The 19150-nt window shown below is 51.0% G+C and overlaps 2 protein-coding genes across 2 annotated transcripts; one reads left to right on the top strand and one right to left on the bottom strand.

The window, feature by feature from the left end:
• Positions 1-4658: 4658 nt before the first annotated feature.
• On the top strand, positions 4659-6610 carry LOC104345444 (gonadotropin-releasing hormone II receptor). The gene is made up of 3 exons (XM_009949892.2): positions 4659-5165; positions 5708-5909; positions 6204-6610. Exons 1-3 carry the CDS (start codon positions 4659-4661, stop codon positions 6608-6610), a joined length of 1116 nt encoding a protein of 371 aa, XP_009948194.2.
• A 5946-nt stretch (positions 6611-12556) lies between these two features.
• On the bottom strand, positions 12557-17663 carry PARP16 (poly(ADP-ribose) polymerase family member 16). Its single transcript, XM_009962029.2, has 6 exons — positions 17466-17663; positions 16632-16769; positions 15615-15821; positions 14316-14487; positions 13434-13575; positions 12557-12845 (listed from the first exon to the last, which is right to left on the bottom strand). The coding sequence occupies exons 1-6, from the start codon at positions 17661-17663 to the stop codon at positions 12701-12703; spliced, it is 1002 nt and encodes a 333-aa protein (XP_009960331.2). The 3' UTR covers positions 12557-12700.
• Positions 17664-19150: the final 1487 nt, after the last annotated feature.

Here is a 19150-nt window from a genome sequence, read left to right as displayed (position 1 = left end):
CGGCCAGGGCCGGGTGAGCAAGCAGAATGAGATGCCGGGTTATCCCCGGTGACCGCTGAGCTTTGGTCCTCTGCCTTTTGCTGCAAAGCTTTTGGGGAATTCGGGGTGATGCCCCACTATGGACCCATCCGGAGGCAGCACCGTGCCGCACGCAGCACCGATGCTGGTTTTTAATGAAAAGGATGAAAACTGGGAGCTTCACAACTGCTTGACTTGTGAACTTTGGGTAAGAAGAGAAGCCGTTCCAGAGGTGAGCTCATTTCTAACCCCGGGAAATGACTTCATGAACGCTGGTATTTACTCACAAAAACATCGCATGTCAGATGTCCCTGACTAGACTTTCTGTTTCGAGTCCAGTATGAGACAAAAATTTCCTTGGACGAGCTGCTCCTGAGACAATTCAAGGTTTGGAGGAGGAGAAGAATTGGAGGGGAAAAAAAAAATAAATCAGCACTAAAAACTCTGAAATCATGAGGTTTTTCTGAGCAAAGGGGAATTTTTGGACAGCCAGCCTGGCAGAAGCATCTGCCTGCGATGAGGGTGCTGGGGGTGAGGGTGTAGGTGATGGGTGCTACCATAGCATGGCTCTGCTTGAAGAAGAGCAGTCATTACCCTCCTGTAACACCCAGCAGCAGGAGTTTCTCTCAGAGGTGAAAAGACAAGTTATTCTCTCTTTTGCGAAGCCAAGACCCCAGCAGTGATTTATTAGGGTAAACAGCAGCAGGATCCCTGTCCCACGTTTGCACTAGGCTAATGGAAATTATATCCCGTGCTGCTTTCCCTGCATGAGATCCCAATTTATATGGGATGTCCAATGGAAAAACACAGCACTTGCATTTTTGTTTAAGGTCTGCTCGTGCAAAAACCGCCACTGGGGCTGTACGACCTGGTGTGGCTTTATGATTTCTGTTTTCTCCGGCATCCTGGGACGAGCTGGTTGGATTTGGGGAGAAAAGTCCTATTTGGGGGTGCCTGGAGGTGCTCTGGCTCTCTGTGACCCAGCACTGGGCTGCAGCTCCAGGGATGTACTGGGGCAGCATCCCAAAAGGAGAGGATTTCGGAAAGAGCCGAGCCGGGGTGTATGGAAACAAGCCCTGCCTGCCAGCGCTGTTTCCTAATCCTGGGGACCAAAACCCTCTGATTGTTAAACCAGTGTTCAGAGATTCAGCAGAAGGCTGCTGAGCAGACAGCATCCAAGCTGACCTTTGAGGAGACAAGTCAAAATAAAAAAAGAGAAAACACAAGGGGGTTACTGTGCAAATGCTGGAGAAAAATAGTCATTTTAATAAGGGACCCCACCCTTTAAAGAAGACTAATCGCTAATGCATGCCCAGGACATTTCTGCGTGATGGCATGCTAAAAAAATCCACTCTGAACAGGGACCAAAGGCTTTGTTGTGGCATGAGCAAGGCTTACGGTTCCGAAGAAAAATCCTGTCCCTCTCTTGCATCATACAGTCGGGGACAGAGAGGACAGTTCTAGACAAAAAGGCAGCCAGCCGGGAAGGAGGACAAACAGGGATTGCATTCCTGACTTGCTATTTAATTGCTTTAGTGCAGGTGCAAAGAGCTAAACGAAAGGAAAAATAAGGATGAGCATGTGGGGCCGAATGAATCTCGGCTTTAACCAGGAGGTTAATGCAAGAAGGAGGTGGCTGCTGTAACAAATGGGCTTCCACCCAACTGTTTTTGTGCTTTCTGTGCTTCCCCCCCCCCCCAGCGACCAGGCTCGTTCCAGCGTCGCCGGCGGGCAATGCTCTGGCCAGGTAAGGAGGTGATGGGGACGGTCCCCTCCTGCGTGGCAGGGATGGACGGTGCTTGCCTGGTGCCTGCCTTCCCGCTCTGCCCGCTGGCACTGCCGGCCATGGGTCTGCTTTTCTCTTTCCCCTCGGATCTAAAGCACTTTGAAGGCATAAATTCCCTCTGCAGCTCTGAGCAGAGTTTCCAGCCTGGGCCCTTTCAGCGGTTAACTGGGTGCAACGGAGGGTTTAGGGACTCCGGTGGACGGTGATGCCTCAAGGGCTGACGTGGTCTCGTGGCTGCAGCATCTCCTGGGTAGCAGAGGCCAGTCTCTCTGCCACACAATTTGACTCTTTAATCCACATAGGGGAAAAAAATCCTCTTTTTTGTTTTTCTTTCTCCTGCAAGCAGCCTCAAAGATGGTGCAACCCCTCTCACAGCTTGGGCATTTCCTCCTGAAAATGAGCGGCAATAGGTTTAATGACGGAAACCCTCCTATCCCAGCCAGTGAACCTCCTCCTCTCGGGGAACAATGCAGAGCCAATGCTGCCAGCCTGGGACCAGCTCAGCTGTGGTCCTCCTGCATGTTGTGTACTTCTTAATTTAATAGATGGGGAGATGTGAAGGTCTGCTTGCACGTAATTAAAGTCCCCGCAATGCCCCTGGGAGCACGTGTGCTGGCACTGGCCCCAGCAGGGTTGGGGCTGGCCCCCTGTCACCCTCACAGCTCTTTTACTTTCGCTGGCTGGAGGAGCAGGGTGTCCTCAGCTTCCTCCCCTCCACCCTTGCCTTGCCCATTGTATTTTTTAAACCCTTGCAAGCTCTTTGTCCCTCCCAGGGTTTCATGCTGCTCTCGCTGTGTTACACTGAAAGAAATACAAAAAGAACAAGGTGGGAACTGGTAGAGTGCAGGAAAAAATGCACGTTCATTAAAACGGCAAAATGACCCAAGTTTCACCTTATTAATTCCCTCCTTACGGCGTTTCCAGCCCACGTATGTACCTGTGTTCATCCGTGATGCTCCCACAAACCTGATCCAGGAGCATTGCTGGGGGGTGGAAGGGGGGTGTGTGTGTGTGCTGCGAGTCTCCCGGTTGTCTGAGCAACAGGACGTTCATCACTAACTCCAGGGATAATTAACTCATTTTCCTGTATTTATAGAAATCCGATGTGGGGAGTGTTGGCACTTCTCCCTGATGGGGCCACATTTGGCCACATCTTGAATTTTGGCTGTTTCTCGCAATACGGCAGCTCTGTCATCATCCCCACTGCCTGCTCATTAAGCCTGAAATTGGGCAGCTCGTTAAGCCCGCAAGGGCAGGGGTGCCGGCCCCTGCCTGGGGGTGAAACACCAGCAGCTGCCTGAGCCGGGCTGCCCATGGGTGCGCACCTCTGCCTGCCCTGCTCCTGCTTTAAGGGTGCAGGGGATGTTTGCATCAGCGTTGCCATCTCCAGATGCCTGCATACGCCTGGGCTAAGAACAGCGTAGCTCCCGGCTCGGCCGCCAGCAAGGGGAGATTTTTCCGCTTCGTTGCAGGGATGTGATGCAAAGACGCCCTGGAGCATCCTGACTCGGCACCGCGGCACTGGGAGACCCGCGGGGAAAGACGCGGAGCATCTTCTCTCGGTGTCAGGGCATGCGTATGCCAGGTACGTTTCCATCAGCCGGGACAAATCCAGACCTGGCCATGGGTGTCCCCTTGCTTCTCCCAGCCAGCCAGCAGCTCGGTACTTTTTAACTGCTTTTTCTTTTCCCTGCTTGCTTGTTGGGTTGATCTTTGGGGAGGGAGGGGGGCAAAGGCAGCAAGGGGGCTTGCTCTCAGGGCCTCGGGGTGCAGGTGCTGGGGCTGGAGGAGGGTGGCTTGCTCCAAGGTGTCCGTATCTCCACCCCGTAGAGCTGGGGAGACAGATCTGATCTCTGCTGCTTGTGTTATTTATGCAGAGGTGGGGAACGCTTTATTTTGGTATCAGCAAACCTGCTTGAAACGGTAAGAGACATACCTGCAGCTGGGACTGTTAATAGTTCGTGTCCCCAAGAGTTGGAATTATTTGCCCTTGGAATGTGATCTGTCCCCAGGCTGGTTGTGCTCGGGCAAAAAGGGCAATTAAATCAAGCCATGGGGGATCACCAGGCTGCTCATTATTCCCTAGTCACCCCCTACGTGGGTGTGTTTCCACCTTCACCTCCTGCTTTGCCTCCCAAAGGCAAAGGGACAGAGGTGTTGAGCTGGTGCTACCCAGGTCCTGGGAAGGGACCGGGCTCCTAAGTGCCACCATGAGCCTCTCCTGAGAGACACTGTCAGTCCCTGCACCGCGTGGGATCCCCCTTCTTCCCTCCTGGCCACCCCTGGGTGCTCCCACCCATGGCCCCAGACGTGCTACTGGAGATGGAGGTAGACCATTAAGGTTTAGGTGTACCCTTAAGGTTTAACACACTAATGGAAAGTGCCGTGGGGTTTCTGAAAAGCTGAGCCCTGCTCGCAAACCCCCTTTGGAAGGACAAGCCCTTGAACTAAGCATGGCTGCCCCAACACAGGCTCAGCCAGCTCCAGTGTGAGCCATTCCCAGCTGGGCACTGGCAGGCAGCAGCTCATCCTGTGGTCCTGGCCATCGCTCCCGCTTCCCAGCTGCTCAGCTGCCTCACAAAGAGCTAAAAATATATGTCTGTGTGAGCGATCACTATAGCTACGGCAGGGGTTAGCCAAAGAGGGCAGCCGGGCAGTGTCACCACGACTGGGATGTGCAGTGGCTCGGCAAAACGGGCAACATGGAGGGGACAGGCAGGGACAGGCTGGGACTGGCAGGTTGCTACTAGTCCCTCCGGTGCAGATCCCTCCATCTGCCCCTTTCTCCTTACACTGGAGCTGCAGCGCATGACACAGCCCCTAAGAGGGGGTTGACTTTGCATTTTGGCAGGGGATGAGTGAGGAGCAGCTCCCCGCATCTCCCCACTGCCCCGCCGCAGAGGGGGACACCAACGTCTCAGCATCTGGCTGCCCCGAGCACTGGGTCGAGCCTCGGTTCACACAAGCGGCGAGGGTCCGGGTGATCATCACGGCCATCTTCTTCTTGCTGGCGGCGGGCAGCAACGCGGCGGTGCTCGGCAGCCTGCTGAGGAAGAGGAGGAAATCCCACGTGAGGCCGCTGATCCTCAGCCTGGCGCTGGCCGACCTGCTGGTGACGGTGACGGTGATGCCCCTGGATGCGGCGTGGAACGTGACGGTGCAGTGGTACGGCGGGGACCTCTCCTGCAAGCTCCTCAACTTCCTCAAGCTCTTCGCCATGTACGCGGCCGCCCTGGTGCTGGTGGTCATCAGCCTGGACCGGCACGCGGCTGTCCTCCGCCCCTTCTCCCGCGCTCGCCGCCGCAACGGGCTGCTGCTCCGCGCCGCCTGGGCCAGCAGCTTGCTCCTGGCTTCGCCCCAGGTAGGGCTCGGTGCCCTCCCCACGTGGTTTGCCCAGGCTGGAGTGGTTTTGGAGAAGGGCTTCCCCATCCTGGCAGCCCCAAGTCCATCTCAATCCACGGGCTCCACCACCGACGGCATGGCTTCGCTGAGCGAAGAGGTGTGGTTGCTGCGTTGGGTGCTCAGTGCTGCTTTGCACCTTATAGCACGCGTTCATTGCAACGCCGTCAGGGCGTTATGCTAAGGGCTGGGAAAAAATTATGCACAGTTTTTTATTCCTCATGGTTATCTTCTCCTAAAAACGCGTCACTGCACCACTGCAAAACATGTTGGACCAGACCAAACCAAACCTGAGCAATTCCTGACCAAAATAACATTTGGTATGGGCAGAAAATGGGATTTCACAGCCCTCAGACCCCATCCATCCTGGCCATAGCCGTGAGTTAGATGCCCAGAGCACCTCTCCCAGTCTGACAGCAGCAGGGAGGTGCTCTCCCCGCACAGCCAGGACGTGGTGCGCCGTTTCAAAGCCTCTCTGAGTTAGTATTTGGTTCTCCATTTCAGCTTTTCCTCTTCCACCTGCACACGGTCCCAGGAGGGAACTTCACCCAGTGTGTTACTCACGGGAGCTTCCGAGCGCACTGGGAGGAAACCGTCTACAACATGTTCACCTTCACCACCCTCTACATCACCCCCCTGAGCGTCATGATCATCTGCTACATCCGGATCATTTGGGAGATCAGTAAGCAGCTAAAGATCAACAAAGGTAAGCAGGTCTCAGCCCTTTAGTGTCTACCATGACTCTCCAATTGACCCTGCTCCAGCCTGGAGTGTTGTTGGATCTCTGTCAACACCCTTGGAAGGGTAACCCAACCGAGGGGTTTGACACAGACTTGTTGATGCCCCCCCCCCCCCCCCCCTCCCCCTTTGCTGCCTTCTGCTTCCTGTGGGCCATGGTCCAGACCATGAGGTGGTCTCCCCTCTCTGGCAGAAGCACAGTCATGGAGGTTTTGTTGTGGTTTTCTCCATCTCCAGCTATCCTTTTGACTCTCCCTGGCAGGTTTGATAAGAAATCAAAACGACCACATCTCCAAGGCACGCATGAAGACTCTCAAGATGACCATAGTGATTGTTGCCACCTTCATCATCTGCTGGACCCCATACTACCTCCTGGGCTTGTGGTACTGGTTCCAGCCAGCCATGATCCAGAAGATGCCAGAGTATGTCAACCACAGCTTCTTTCTCTTTGGCTTGCTGCACACATGCACTGACCCCATCATTTATGGACTGTACACCCCCTCCTTTCGGGAGGACGTGCAGTTGTGTCTCAGGGGCATTGAAACAGCGATGACCAGGCACGAGAGACATAAACCTGTCTCAGTCTCGGAGAACATCAAGGATGGTGCTGTAAATGGTGGGGTGGCATCAGGGGGCTCCAATGGGACAACTGTCAATACAGTCTGCTGAAGACACGCACCCAAAAGGAGATGGGAAGCACAGCTTTGGGGGCTACTTTGTCCCCTAGGATCATTCTGGACACTGTCCTAAGGAGGTTTGCCACGCAGCTTTGGTGGGTGAGGGTCTCTGGCCACGCAACCGGGAAAGTGTCTCCTGCCCGTACTCAGGGTGAATAACATTTAGGGGTATTTATGGTCATTCCTCCATATTCTGGCAGCCCTGTGACAACTAGAAAACCATCCTTTTTGCATCCTACGCATGCTCTATCCCTGATTCTGGGATTGAGCATCTGCCACACTTCCAGCATCAACCCCTGGGAGCAGACACGTTGCCTCCTCTGTGGTCCAGGGCCATGTCCACTGGGCTGGCCCATCTTCAAGTGCCCTTTGCCCCTACACCCAGGTGCAGAGCTGCAGGGATGCACAGCGCTAAGTGGCGTCACCCTGAGAGGCTGCAAAGGCGTGATCAAAGGCTTTTACTCCGTTTTCTCCACCCATTGTAGGAAAAGCTCTCTGGAAATTTCTGCTCTCCTGGCTCAGAGCCCACCTTATTCTCCCAGGGCCATGTGTGAAGCCCTGGAAAGGATGTAAATCTTTGGGCAGTGACTAATGCAGGGGCATTAGTCCCCCTTGGCATGGTGAGGAGGGAGGAGGTGCTGTGGGGATGGAGGGTCTCGGGCAAGAGGGGTACAGAGAACCACAGTGGGATGGGATGGGGTTTCTTCTCCCTTTTGGAGACAGACAGAAGGGAAAACAGTCCCTGCTGCCTTGTTCTGGTGTGCAGGGGTGGTACGGACACAGGGTTAACCAGGAGAGAGAGCACTTGGGGTAACCAGAGAGCGAGAACCAGCCCCGATGCTGCCAAGCCCCTCTTGACTGTCTCTGCCCCCATGTCCCAGGGCACGAGCTGGCAGGTCACAGACCACATGCTGGGCTGTCCCTATATTTGCTTTGCCCTTAAGGGCTTGACCCAAGGCCAGCACCTCGTCTCTGCCCAGAGCAGGGTGGGTGCAGCCACCCCACAGGTGATGCCCAGTGTGTCCCAACAAGGAAGGTGATGGGAAGCACCCGTGGAGTGGTGGATGCCAGGTGGGTGCTGACGGTCTTTGCCTGCACTGCGAGGGCAAGGGAGGCTGTTGGAGGGGTTGGCTGAGCTGCGGTGAGTAAAATGGATTTTTTGCTTTTCACCAACCTGCCAGAAGTTGCTTGTGAAGGTGGAGGCCTCTTCTCTGGGTGTGGATTGAAGAGATGGGTTTGTTCAACTGTGTTGTTCCCTTCTGCGTGACTAGAAATAGTGGATTATTTCTTTGTTCGTTCTCTGCTGATTGTTATTAACTGCGTTTTTTGCTTTTTGAAGAGAAATTATTTTTTGAGACAGGTGGGGGGTTTTTGGTTTTGTGAAAACTTTGGGCAGCTCAGGAGCTCTGGACTTGGCAGGAGGCAGTTCCCTGGTCATTTTTGTAGGCACTGCAGGTTTGAATGAGCATCTGGATTTTATCAGGATCAAAGAGCTTTGTTTTAACAACAACCCTTGATTTGCTATGTCAAGCTTGTTGCACGTATAGGGAAGCTGGGAGACGTCTCCCCCCAAGAAAGCAAATCTCCTTTGGGCACTGAGGGGGCTTTCTCGACCCTGTCTCCAAGAGGGGATGTATCTCCATCAGTCAGAAGGGATCTGCACTGGTCTCCCAGTGCCCCAGCCAGCAAATTATTAAAACTGGAGGGGTGGCAAGCAGTCCTTGCAGGCTGGCTGAGGCTGGGCGACGAGGATGTGGGAAGCCATGGTGCTCAGGGTGACGCCAAGCTGTAGATGGATGTTGAGCCCTTACCTTTCCCCATGCTAACTACTATTTATGCTAAACATGCTGCTCAAGGAGAAAAAAAATCAATTAGAGCTGCGGGAGCCCAGACTGACTGGTGGGGATTAGCGTGAGCCCTTTAGGAAGCATCCAAACTCCAATGAAATACGTGATGGCCGTTTGGCTTTCCTGGGCTTGTTCTTCTCAAGGTTAATTACACAATGCTAACGGGAGCGGGGCTCGCTGCTGTCAGGCTGGCTTGGCTCGAATGGTGCAAAACAAGTTTCTTTTAAGGTGATGGGAATGACTTGTGGTAGGGGAAGCTAATTTATTCATCAGGCACTCTTTTGGGTTTATATTACTGATGATCGCTAAAGGGAGGCAGACCTTGAAGGTGTGTTGGTTTTCTGGCAAGCCTCAAACAAGCAGAAAAGTGTCTTTAATCTGAAAACATTCTTCACCTGCTTTCTGCTGAGTGGGTGAGAACAAATCCAGCATTGCTCACTCACTTAAGGCGACTTGCCCCTTCTTGCACGGCAGCAGGAGAGCTCGGAGGATTTCTCTGAGGAGCAAGAGGCACTTTTTCCCTTGTGGGAGGGACCTATGACCTGTACACCCCACGGGTACGGTGAGAGGGCAGAAGCAGGTTTGGCTTTAGGTGAAGAGTAGGAAAATCAGGATGCTGGCAAGGGTATGTATGTGGTCCTTGGGGGATGCATGGCACATCCCTTGGGACGCTTGCGGGCACTCCAGCGCTGCTCCTTCTGCCTGCCTCTTTGACACCTTCCCTCCCATTGCTGGTGCTCGAGGCTGACATTTTGGGAAGCCTGGAGTGTGGGCATGGTGCCCAAAGCGACAGCTTTCATGATGGAAGGAAAATGTCACCAGAAGAGCGTGCTGCCAAGCCGTGTGCCCAACGTACGCAGGAAGGGGGAGCGGGCGGGCGGGCGGCACCTCCCCAGGCGAGCTGAGGCAGGTGTTCTCCGGGTCACTCGGGATTGACCCGGGTCTGGGTCCTGCCAGAGGTGGACCGAAGCCCAGGCCTGGTTTGAATGTCCCTGCACTTGTGATTCTGCATTTCTTAAAATCCATTCGTACTTTAGAGAGCAAAAGATTCTTGCATCGTGCATCAGGAGTGTGAAACCCGGAGCCTCGCTTCTCCCCGCCCTGGGGGGGGGGGGGTGTCCCACTTTCTGCAGTGGTTCCCTCTTCTTCTCATATTGTCTCAACCCCTTGGTCTCCAACAGCATCTGCCCTCCTCTTCAGCTGGCTCCTGAGATCTCTCTTTTTTATATATATATATATATGTATATAATATATATATAAAAATACATGTATTTTTATATATATGTATATAATATATATATAAAAATACATGTATTTTTATATATATGTATATAATATATATATAAAAATACATGTATTTATATATATGTATATAATATATATATAAAAATACATGTATTTTTATATATATATGTATATTTTTAAATATATATATATATATATAAAATCTATTTTTCTTTATGGGAGGAAAATTCTCCCGCTTCCCCAAAATCTGCCTGTTCGCCCCAGGAAACACCAGCTGCTGCGCTTCTCCTTGCAGTCACAGCAGGATCAGATTTGTTTGACTCGGTAACAGTTCCTTAATATTCACCCCAGCAATGTAACGAACATATTAATAAGCACAGGTAGCTCTATATTTTACAACTCCTCGACCTCACCCTGGGCTGCTTGCTTCAGACACAGCGGTCCTTTGTTTGGGAGGAAATTCTGATTCCTTCCCCATTAGCATTTTTATAGCACTGGGCATGTTCAAAGAGGCGCGCAAGTGGCTTAAGAGGTTGCCGCGAACCTTGGGTTAATTCATAATATTGTTAGTTACTCGGCACAATACTCGCATTAATTCAGCTGGCTGCATCTCGCCACGTTGGGAAACACATGCTGGAACCAGCAGGGAGCACAGAAAACGAGCGTGGGAGTAGGATATTAAGTCTTTTGCTGGCCAGCTTAGAATCTGAGCACCTTAAATGTATTTATTTTCCCATTGCCTTTGAGGACAGCATTAGCCCGCTCTGCAGCTGTGGGGCCGAAGCACCAAGGAGGCTCTGCCCAGCATCCCTGCAGACCCTTTAGACAGCATCAAACACATCGAGGTTTTCAGGCTGGTTGTACCCTAACCTGACACATATATGGCACATTAGATGTAACGTGCTGAGGTGGACTGAAAATGGGCAAATATTCCCAGGAACCCCACGCACATCCCAAACCCCAAGTTTCTGCATTGGGATGTCAAGGAGTAAACTACTATAAAGTAGTTGAATCTGTGGTGCAATAAATCGTTAGTTTATGTATGTTGTAATTGCAAATCAAGGCTATAATTAGCATGGGCATTTCTTGGGCTGAGGCAACGCCATGTGCTTTAACAGTAAGCATTATTAACGGACTGTAAAAGGCAATGGGGAATTGGATTATAATGTTCTTGTTTTGCAAGCTGTATGGTGAACAAATAAATTTGTTCTGGCAGCAAAATTAACTGGAATAAATGCTCCATCCACCAAGAAGCGGGGTTGCTGTAAATGAACTTGTTCTCAGCCTTGAGTTAGAAAACCTGATTACCAGGTCATTATTTCTGGCAATTAGGTACCAGAACAACATCGGAGAAAGAAGAGATTTTCTTTGAAATATTTAATGAGTAAGATAGTAATCATGGACTCATTTGCTGGAGTATGTGATGAGATTTTTATTTTTTTTGTGTGTGTGGTTAGGGTTCACTGTGCAACGAAAACCTGCATTTATCAAGTCTACTGCTGAAAGCTAGACTGCGAGCTTCGACTGTTGCACGCATGTAGCTTTTCTTCGCCTGGAGTCCCTGGGCTCTTCGTCAGGTTTACCCCGTGCCCAGTCACTGATCAGAGCACAGTCCTCTGCTCCTTTTTCCGTTTCAGGTAGTTGTAGGTTGCTTTGTAACAACAGCAAATCTAAGGACTTGTAGGGGGAGAGTTTTGCCCTGTTTACGTGCACAACTAGCACATACCTGTACGGGTGTTTTCAAGCAAACCCCCAAAATGCCCTCCTTCAGGATTAGAAAAGATGTATCTGAGAGATAGGGAGGTTTTACACGCCAGCATTAAAGCCAAAGCACTTCGCAAACAGTGTAACTGCTGTAATTCTGACCATAGGAAACTTAACCCCTTTGTGGGAACCCGGTGGGGACAGTCCGTCTTGCAAACACGCAGCTCTGTGCACGTGTTGTCACATGGAGGCCTAAGTCAGCTTTCCATGAAGTTAACTGTACTACCAACGTTCACAGACATCAAATACAACCCTTCCAGTCCTGCTGCCGTTTTACTGCGTTTCTTACAAGTGTTTCCGGAAACAGTTGGCACGTTACTGCTAGTTAGTCCGTTTGTGTGGAAAGGGAGGCTGAAAACAATTCAATACAGGCAAAAATACTGAACCAGACCCCACAACCCGGGCAGCCCCAACCCCAACAAGCGTCTCAGGCGGCAGCATAAGTGGAACCCTTCACCTTCCCTCTGCTTGGGGCAGAAAACACAAGCAGAAGGCATTTGATAGGAATAATCCTTATTCAGTATTGATGCTGAAGGGCCCGAGTGTGGCTGATCTGCACGCTAACCAAGGACAATCTTGGCTAGACCATGGCTGAGAGCACAAACCTTGTAGATGTTTTTCGCAGGGCAGGGACACACACACACACACCGTATTAGAAACCATTTAACTTTCTCCATTTTAGTTGTTTTATTTCTTGTGGTTTTCTTACAATCATTATGCTCAAATATAAAAATTTCTGGCCAAAGCCAAAGTTAGTTTTCAAAGTGATCCCACCTGCACTGACACATGCTAACCATCACTGAATTCAGTTCCTGCAAACAAGCTGATAAGACTCCCTACAGGTTGCTTTGCCCCACACACAGAAAAATCCTCCTTTCCAGCTGGTGCAAACATACCTCAGCTTGACAGAAAATAGCTACACCTGAGTGTTTCCACGCTTAGTTTCCATTAATTTTAAATAACTTTCTCCCATGGACCCTTAACGATCGGTTCGTGCTAAGCTGCACCATTGTGATCCTTTCCAGCTGCACTGGGCACCCTCATGAATCACGGGAACACAGAAGCAGGAATGAACAGAGAGATGCCATGAGGATAATGTATTGGTGACAGGACTGGAAAGCTCCAAGCACCTTTATTTCCAGAGCTCTGGAAGAGATGCAGTGCATTGCAGATTGGTTATTATTAAGGCACGTGGTGAAAAATAACAGTTTATCATCTGGGGCGATTCACCTCTCCGAGTCAAACATTCTGTGCCAGTAGTAGACGAAGGTTGGCGAGTTGCTGGCGCCTATCGCTATCAGCAGCAGTAGGTACAGCATCATCATCACGGCAAAACGGTGGGTGTAAAACCAGGAAGGTTGACTAGAAGGCCTGAACAGGGAAAAGTGCATGAATTCTGTCAGAGATGCACAAACACCTTGGCAAAGAGTACGTTAGGTTTTGTTGTTTGAAATGGTCAAGCTACGGCAAGACAACAGAAAGTTGTTCCACAACCCCTGTACCTAACCAAGCCTGGTTCCCCACCCCTTTTCCCCAAGTCACAGTCCTGTCCTTCCTCCCCACGTTCGCATCTCTCTGTGGTTCAGAGCTGTAACTGCCTGCCCTGGACGCACGCTGACCAGTGAATGCTGCTACTTAAGCCAGACAAGGGCAGAGTCAAAACTGCCCTAGTCTGAAGAGCTGCACTCATCGGTTTCGCTCTCTGTTTCCCGCCACAAACAGATCATTAGAGCTCTCAAAGATACCAAGTGCTTACAGGTCTGGTGAAACAGCAAATTTAGCTGAGTCTGGGAGTGTGAAAGCGCGAGACAATGGCAGCATGATGGTGTAAGCCTTACTCAAAACCAAAACTCTGGCAGTGCAGCCTATCTTTCCCGCTTGTTTTCTGTTTTTCAAAAATGAGATGTGTTTATCTGGCTGTCATAGCATGCTCATCGCTCTAGACAGCTGAACTCTTACCTCCTATGCTGTTTCTGTGAATATACTAGCAAGTATTTAACTCGTAAAAGCTGATTGTTTGTGACAACAAAGTACTTCTGTGGTACGTCACCCCCTTCGCTGTTTCTCACTCTTGCTCTTTTTCTGTCTATTTCTTCTGAATCTGAATGGGAAAAGAAAAGAAGAGGTCTTTGGGGGAACAGAAAAGCTAAAAGAAGATGCAGAACTTCAAGTAACTGTACAAAAGCAAACAACCAACACCCCACACACCCACTCCCACAAGAGTAGAAATGAGATAGCCAAGGACCTAGTTTTGGTATTCCCCTGAATCCCTTAGCATCCAGGAATAGACTGAAGAGTTTGCTTGAGGCTACACCACTCCCAGTCATCCCTGGTATGGGTGGCATTACGGCCCAGACCAGGGCGATAAGGAGGCGAGTCTCCCACACAGGGCTTGGGGAGCTGCTGATATTAACGGGGAAAGACAAACAACATCGAAGGACTGACGGAGCCCTGCAAGCAGGAAGCAGTCAAAGAAGGACAACCTGAGCACAGGCTTCCTAGACATCTAATAAAGCTTGTTATGGATACGTTGGTGATGCTTCTGCTCCACCACCACAGGTGATGAGGCAGCATGGAACGTGATTTTGTCATACTACTGAATCGAGGAAAAAGAAATGATGCCACCAAAGCATTTCCTACCCCTTAAATACACTATTTTAAGAGGAGCTTCACAGACAACGAGGCTGTTGTGCATTTGTTGAGGGGTCAATCGGCAAAGGAGCCTGCAGGCGGTTTGAGCTGAAGGGTACCCACGCTCCGTACACCACACTGTATATACCACAGCTCAAGTACGAGCAGCGCTCGGTAAGCGATGAACAGTTCTTGTTGCAATAGACTCACCTTTCTTTTTCACCTGGCACTTTACATCGGGGTGGTCAATGATCTCGCAAACAGCTACGCAGCTAAGGACAGAGCCCAACGCGCTTCGCTGCCAGCCAAGACCGTGAGGGCTATAGAGCAGAGCCAGGTTCAGGTCACTGGTAAGATAGGTACCTTCACCAAACAGGGACGTCTGAAACGGAGCAGAAATACACCCCAAAATCCTGTGGCACAAACTATCAACAACATACAAGCGTTCTTTACTTTCAGACTGGCAGTTCTGTTCCTGAAGGTAAATTAAGGTTTTTCTGACCCGTGCTGGGCCTGGTCCACGCACTGTTTTTGTCCTGGCACAACTTCCTCGGGGTGGGGCAGCTGCCCTCTCCCATCCCTCAAATTAGCTGCCTGGCACAGCCCTTGGTGTGGACAGATTCATGCTTTCCCGGATTTGGATTTAGTTTGCCAGTATTTTATATCAACATGACCGCACTGCTGTTAGAGGCATTTCACTGATTTATTGACACTGCCGTCATTCAAATCATCCGGCTTCCACAAACAAGGCAAGGCTTTACCCGCATCTAAACCCATGCTTTACTAGAAAAGAGGGAAGTACTTTTCAATTGTGAATTCCTTTCCAATATCATGTTTTAATAACTTTGAATCAGAGGATTTGCCACACTGGCTAAAATTAGGAATCCGGTAAGTCCGCTGTACCTGGTAAGTCATTACTCACAGAGAACGTGGGGGAAAACCATAGTCCAGCTTGACTGGAAGGTTAAGAAGCTGCTGTGTCAAAGCTGCTTTAGAGAGACTCAAAAAGCCAGGAGCCCCAACTGCCTTTCTGTTGAAACTGAAGAGGTGCAAACCCTACGGGATGTCTCCCTTAACCAGGCCATCTAAAGAAGGCTCCATTTGCAAGGAGCACCTAAAACTTAGCTGATCTAAACTCGAGGCCAGGCAGAAAATCTCTACATTGCCTCGGCCACTGGTCCCCCTCTCTGTGCACAGGCGCTTTCCAGCTGCAGGCTGTCAGACAGGGCAGTCTATTTTCAGAGGCATTACACTTCCTCACAAAGAAGCAAAGGACAGTCGTAATTCGTCACACTGGAGAAAAGGATTTTGTGCCACTTCCAGTTTTTACCCTCAGGCTGCACTAGAAAACCCAAGACAACCAACCACAAAGGCCCACACTGCAGCGGAAACAGCAGTGTAAGATCATCAGCACGTTTCATACCCCTAAAGGAATTTGGGCCTATTTTTAAGAAGTGTCACTAGCCGCAAGTGACCCACAGAAGACGGTGCCCACACCAGGAGCCTCACCCTGTTCAAGTGGCAGTGCAGGCCATTGTGCAGTATGGAATGGAAGTTCTCGAGGCGGCTCCCGTGGAAGGCATAGATGAGGTCCCGCTCTCCCTTGGTCTCGGCAAACTTGGTATTCATTTGATCGCAATACACGACCTCAAAGAGGTAGTCCGGAGCAGGAACCGCAGCCCCAGACATCCCTGTGAGTTCTTGGATCTTCTTGTACTTAGAAACAGGAAGGAATGTGAACGTTGGTTTATGGTGTTAGACTACGCGCTGGAAATTCGGCTTTCTGTCCCTTAGCCTTTCATATTGCTTTATGTATTTTCATTGTGCTTTCTGCGTTAGAATTCAACACTGTCACAATGCAGAAGGAGTAAGTGGACAGTAAAAATTCTGACAGTTTCTTGCTATCAAAGCTAAATCCTCATTCTTCTCTCCAGGAAAAAAAAAAACCAACACCTGAAGTGTGGTTATGAATTAACTGATGATGTAAGGACAGCATTACAAATCTACTTTGGCTACCAAGACAATCTATTCATCAGCTGATCTTGGAAGAGGAAAAAAGTGAAAACAGAACTTGTTTTCATCTTGCTACTAATCTCTACAGCTATTTTGATCCCTGCTACTGAAGTACCTCAGTGGCTCTCAATCTTTCCATTTTTGGGGCAGCATGCAGAAGCACAAAGCTGTCTTTCTCAGTGAGAAGCGTGACCTAGCTCCATGACACCTGAGCTGGGCTATCTTCGTCTAGAACATGCATGTACATGCTACGTTAATGGGAGTAACCACCTACACTCGCTACCCATCATCAAACACTGACAGTGATAACTATTTCTTCCAACCAGGGTTACTGAAAATTTCATTTAAAAACCAAAACAACCAACCCTCTCTACAGAAAAAAACTGCATTCATGTTGAGCTGTCAAGCTCTTACAATAACCAACTAACTCCTGGCAGGAGGAAATACTCTCTGAAGTGCAAGTTTGCCTTAAAAGACAAATTCTAATCAAGACTTACAGAATTCAAAACTTACCTCCTGTTTCTTAGTACTTTGTATCATGAAGACCTTAGATGACAAAATCCAGCTAAACAAATCCCAGGTCCTTTTCTCTGTGTTTGGAACAGACTCCAGAAGATCTTTCAGGCTTGGCAGAGCATTGGTATCTGCAAGCTAACAAGACAAGCATTTAGTACAAGCTCCTTCTTTTCATTATGATTAAACAGAGACCTCTAGTGAAAACAAAACAATATTTCACCCTAATAGGTTGTAACCCAAAAAGCAGTTTCTGTTCTGAGATATAAACATTTGCATCCAGTTTGCGGGAAAGTTTGTCGCTTGTCCTAAAAACAAATGCTAGACAAGTGATACAATATTTATATTTACCAACAGATTAATATACAAACAAGGTACACCCAAGAATAATCAAACAAGCTTCTGAAAGAAAACAACCCATCACAATGCAGCATCTGCAGTCAGATAAACACAGGGGGTGTTCAGGCCATGTAAAACACAAACCTTTCAAAATTAATTTGAATTTCCCGTGGCGTAAGCTCTTCAAACGCGTTGTATCCCAAGACAGGGTTTGGAAGTTTCCCTGCGTGGGTCTGTGGGTCAGAATCCCAACTGTACTTTAAAACCCGGATTCCTTGACCGGATAAACAATTCATTCCGCTTCATTCGTCACCCTGAGGCGCCGCTGCCCTCTCCTCCGAGGGCGACCTCGCTTTCTCCCCCAGCACAGCCCACGCACGCCTGGCCTGCGCTCCCCCCCCCCCTCTCTAGCCCTTCGCTTCCTCACTCCGAAGGTGGAACACCGTATTCCCGGTTCCGATCTACACCCCCCGCGCCGGGGGTACCGGCACTCACCAGCCCCTCGAAGTCCTTGGTGTCGCCGCCCGCGTAGCGGCCCGGGAAGGGCCTCAGCGCCGAGTCGCGCTTGTAGCTCTGCAGCGCGGCGGCGAAGAGGCTGCACCGCAGGTCGGCGGCCAGCGGGTCCCTCCCCGCCGCCTCCCTGACGAGGGAGGCCGCCTCGCTGGCACCGGGACCGGGGCCGGGCGGTGGCATGCCCGACGAGGAGGGGTTGGAGGGAGGCGGCGGCCGCTCCGAGAAGGCGAGAGCTCCCTCCCGGGCGGCGTCGCCCCTTCCGCCTCGCCGCCGGGGCCGCGGCCTGGCCCCGCCGCTCCGCCCCGCCGCCGGGCGGCCGCCTCCGCCCTCCCCGCGCCGCTCTGGAGCTTCCCTGTCCCGCACGGCCGGGCCGCCGGGGCCGCAAGGGCAGCGGCTGTGCCCGTTGCTCGGGGACGGGGAGGAGGGAGGTCTGGGGGGAATGGCGCCTTCCCTTCGGGTAGGGACCGGGAGGGGATACACAGAAATGGCGCCTTGCTTTCAGGTGGAGACCTGGAGAGGGGTACAGGGCGGAATGGCGCCTTCCCGTCAGGTAGAGACCTGGAGAGGGGGGTACAGGGAGAAAATGGCACCTTCCCCTCCGGTAGAGACCTAGAGAGGGGTACGGGAGGGGGGGGAATGGCCTTTTCCCCTCAAGTAGAGACCTGGAGAGGGGGGTACAGGGGGAAAATGGCACCTTCCTCTCAGGTAGAGACCTGAAGGGGAGTACAGGGGGGAATGGCGCCCTCCTCTCAGGTAGAGACCTTGAGTGGGGTACAGGGGGAAAATGGCGCCTTCCCCTCAGGTAGAGACCGTGAGGGGGCTACAGGGGGGAATGGTGCCTTCCCCTCAGCAGGAGACTTGAGACGGGTCCGTGGCCCATGGGGCAGGGAGGACATGGCGGGGAAGCCCAGCTCTCGGCTCTCCGTACCTACTGCAGTGCATCGTGACCGCGAGGCCGGGGACAAGGGATGGCAGCAGCGTGCTGGGATGCGAGTTGCACCGCGGCCCTGTCAGACAGCTTGTGCCCCATCCCCTGCATGGCGTCAGGGGGGTCCCAGGCCCTCGTCCTCTGCCGCTGGGGCACAGCAGATGCAAACTCCCAGCTTGGGCACTGCATTCATGTGAAACAGCAACGCTGTCATCCAGGGAGACTGCTTTTTGTGTAAAATTTGGGGTTATATAGCTCTAATTTTAACAGACTTACGTGATAGTAAGTCAAAAGCACGTAGATGCCATTACTCCTTAGCAGTTCCCTTTATCAATCAAGCTCGTAGCCTTGAAGAATGAATCCAGGTTTGTTTGAGTCATCTCCCACAGGCTGGCGTTGCGGAATTAAGGGAGAGGAATTTGCTTTTTAATTGAACCTCTTACTGGTGGTTTCACCAGGTTGCATTCACTACGTTGCCTGAGATTGGGGCTCAATCTTCGTCTCTGAAATACTGGCACAGTGTTAGTGCTCTGAAGCGTCTTCCCAGTTCCGAGGTGTGTTAGAAGTCACCATCAGCAGGGTGGAGGTCTCATCAACGTGAAACTCTGTTGGTCTCGTCAGTGCAAGTTACTTAGACTGACCAATTTGGGAAATGTGTAGTCATATTAGATGTCTTCTAATACGTTTCTTCATTCAGGGGGGCTATTGCACATACCCATGGAGTAACTGATGCAAGCGC

This window comes from Leptosomus discolor, chromosome 11, assembly GCF_034619465.1.
Source record: "Leptosomus discolor isolate bLepDis1 chromosome 11, bLepDis1.hap2, whole genome shotgun sequence".
NCBI lineage: Eukaryota > Metazoa > Chordata > Aves > Leptosomiformes > Leptosomidae > Leptosomus > Leptosomus discolor.
This window is presented reverse-complemented; position numbering and strand designations above follow the sequence as displayed.

Excerpts from the sequence above, each read along its gene's own strand:
- LOC104345444 (XM_009949892.2), top strand. The coding sequence starts at position 4,659 with ATGAGTGAGGAGCAGCTCCCCGCATCTCCCCACTGCCCCGCCGCAGAG. Across the intron at positions 5,166-5,707 it reads TGCTCCTGGCTTCGCCCCAG|CTTTTCCTCTTCCACCTGCA; the intron begins GTAGGGCTCGGT and ends TCTCCATTTCAG. Across the intron at positions 5,910-6,203 it reads GCAGCTAAAGATCAACAAAG|GTTTGATAAGAAATCAAAAC; the intron begins GTAAGCAGGTCT and ends TCTCCCTGGCAG.
- PARP16 (XM_009962029.2), bottom strand. The coding sequence starts at position 17,663 with ATGCCACCGCCCGGCCCCGGTCCCGGTGCCAGCGAGGCGGCCTCCCTC. Across the intron at positions 14,488-15,614 it reads TGCACTGCCACTTGAACAGG|ACGTCCCTGTTTGGTGAAGG; the intron begins GTGAGGCTCCTG and ends GCTCCGTTTCAG. Across the intron at positions 13,576-14,315 it reads GTGCCAGGTGAAAAAGAAAG|ATTCAGAAGAAATAGACAGA; the intron begins GTGAGTCTATTG and ends TTTCCCATTCAG.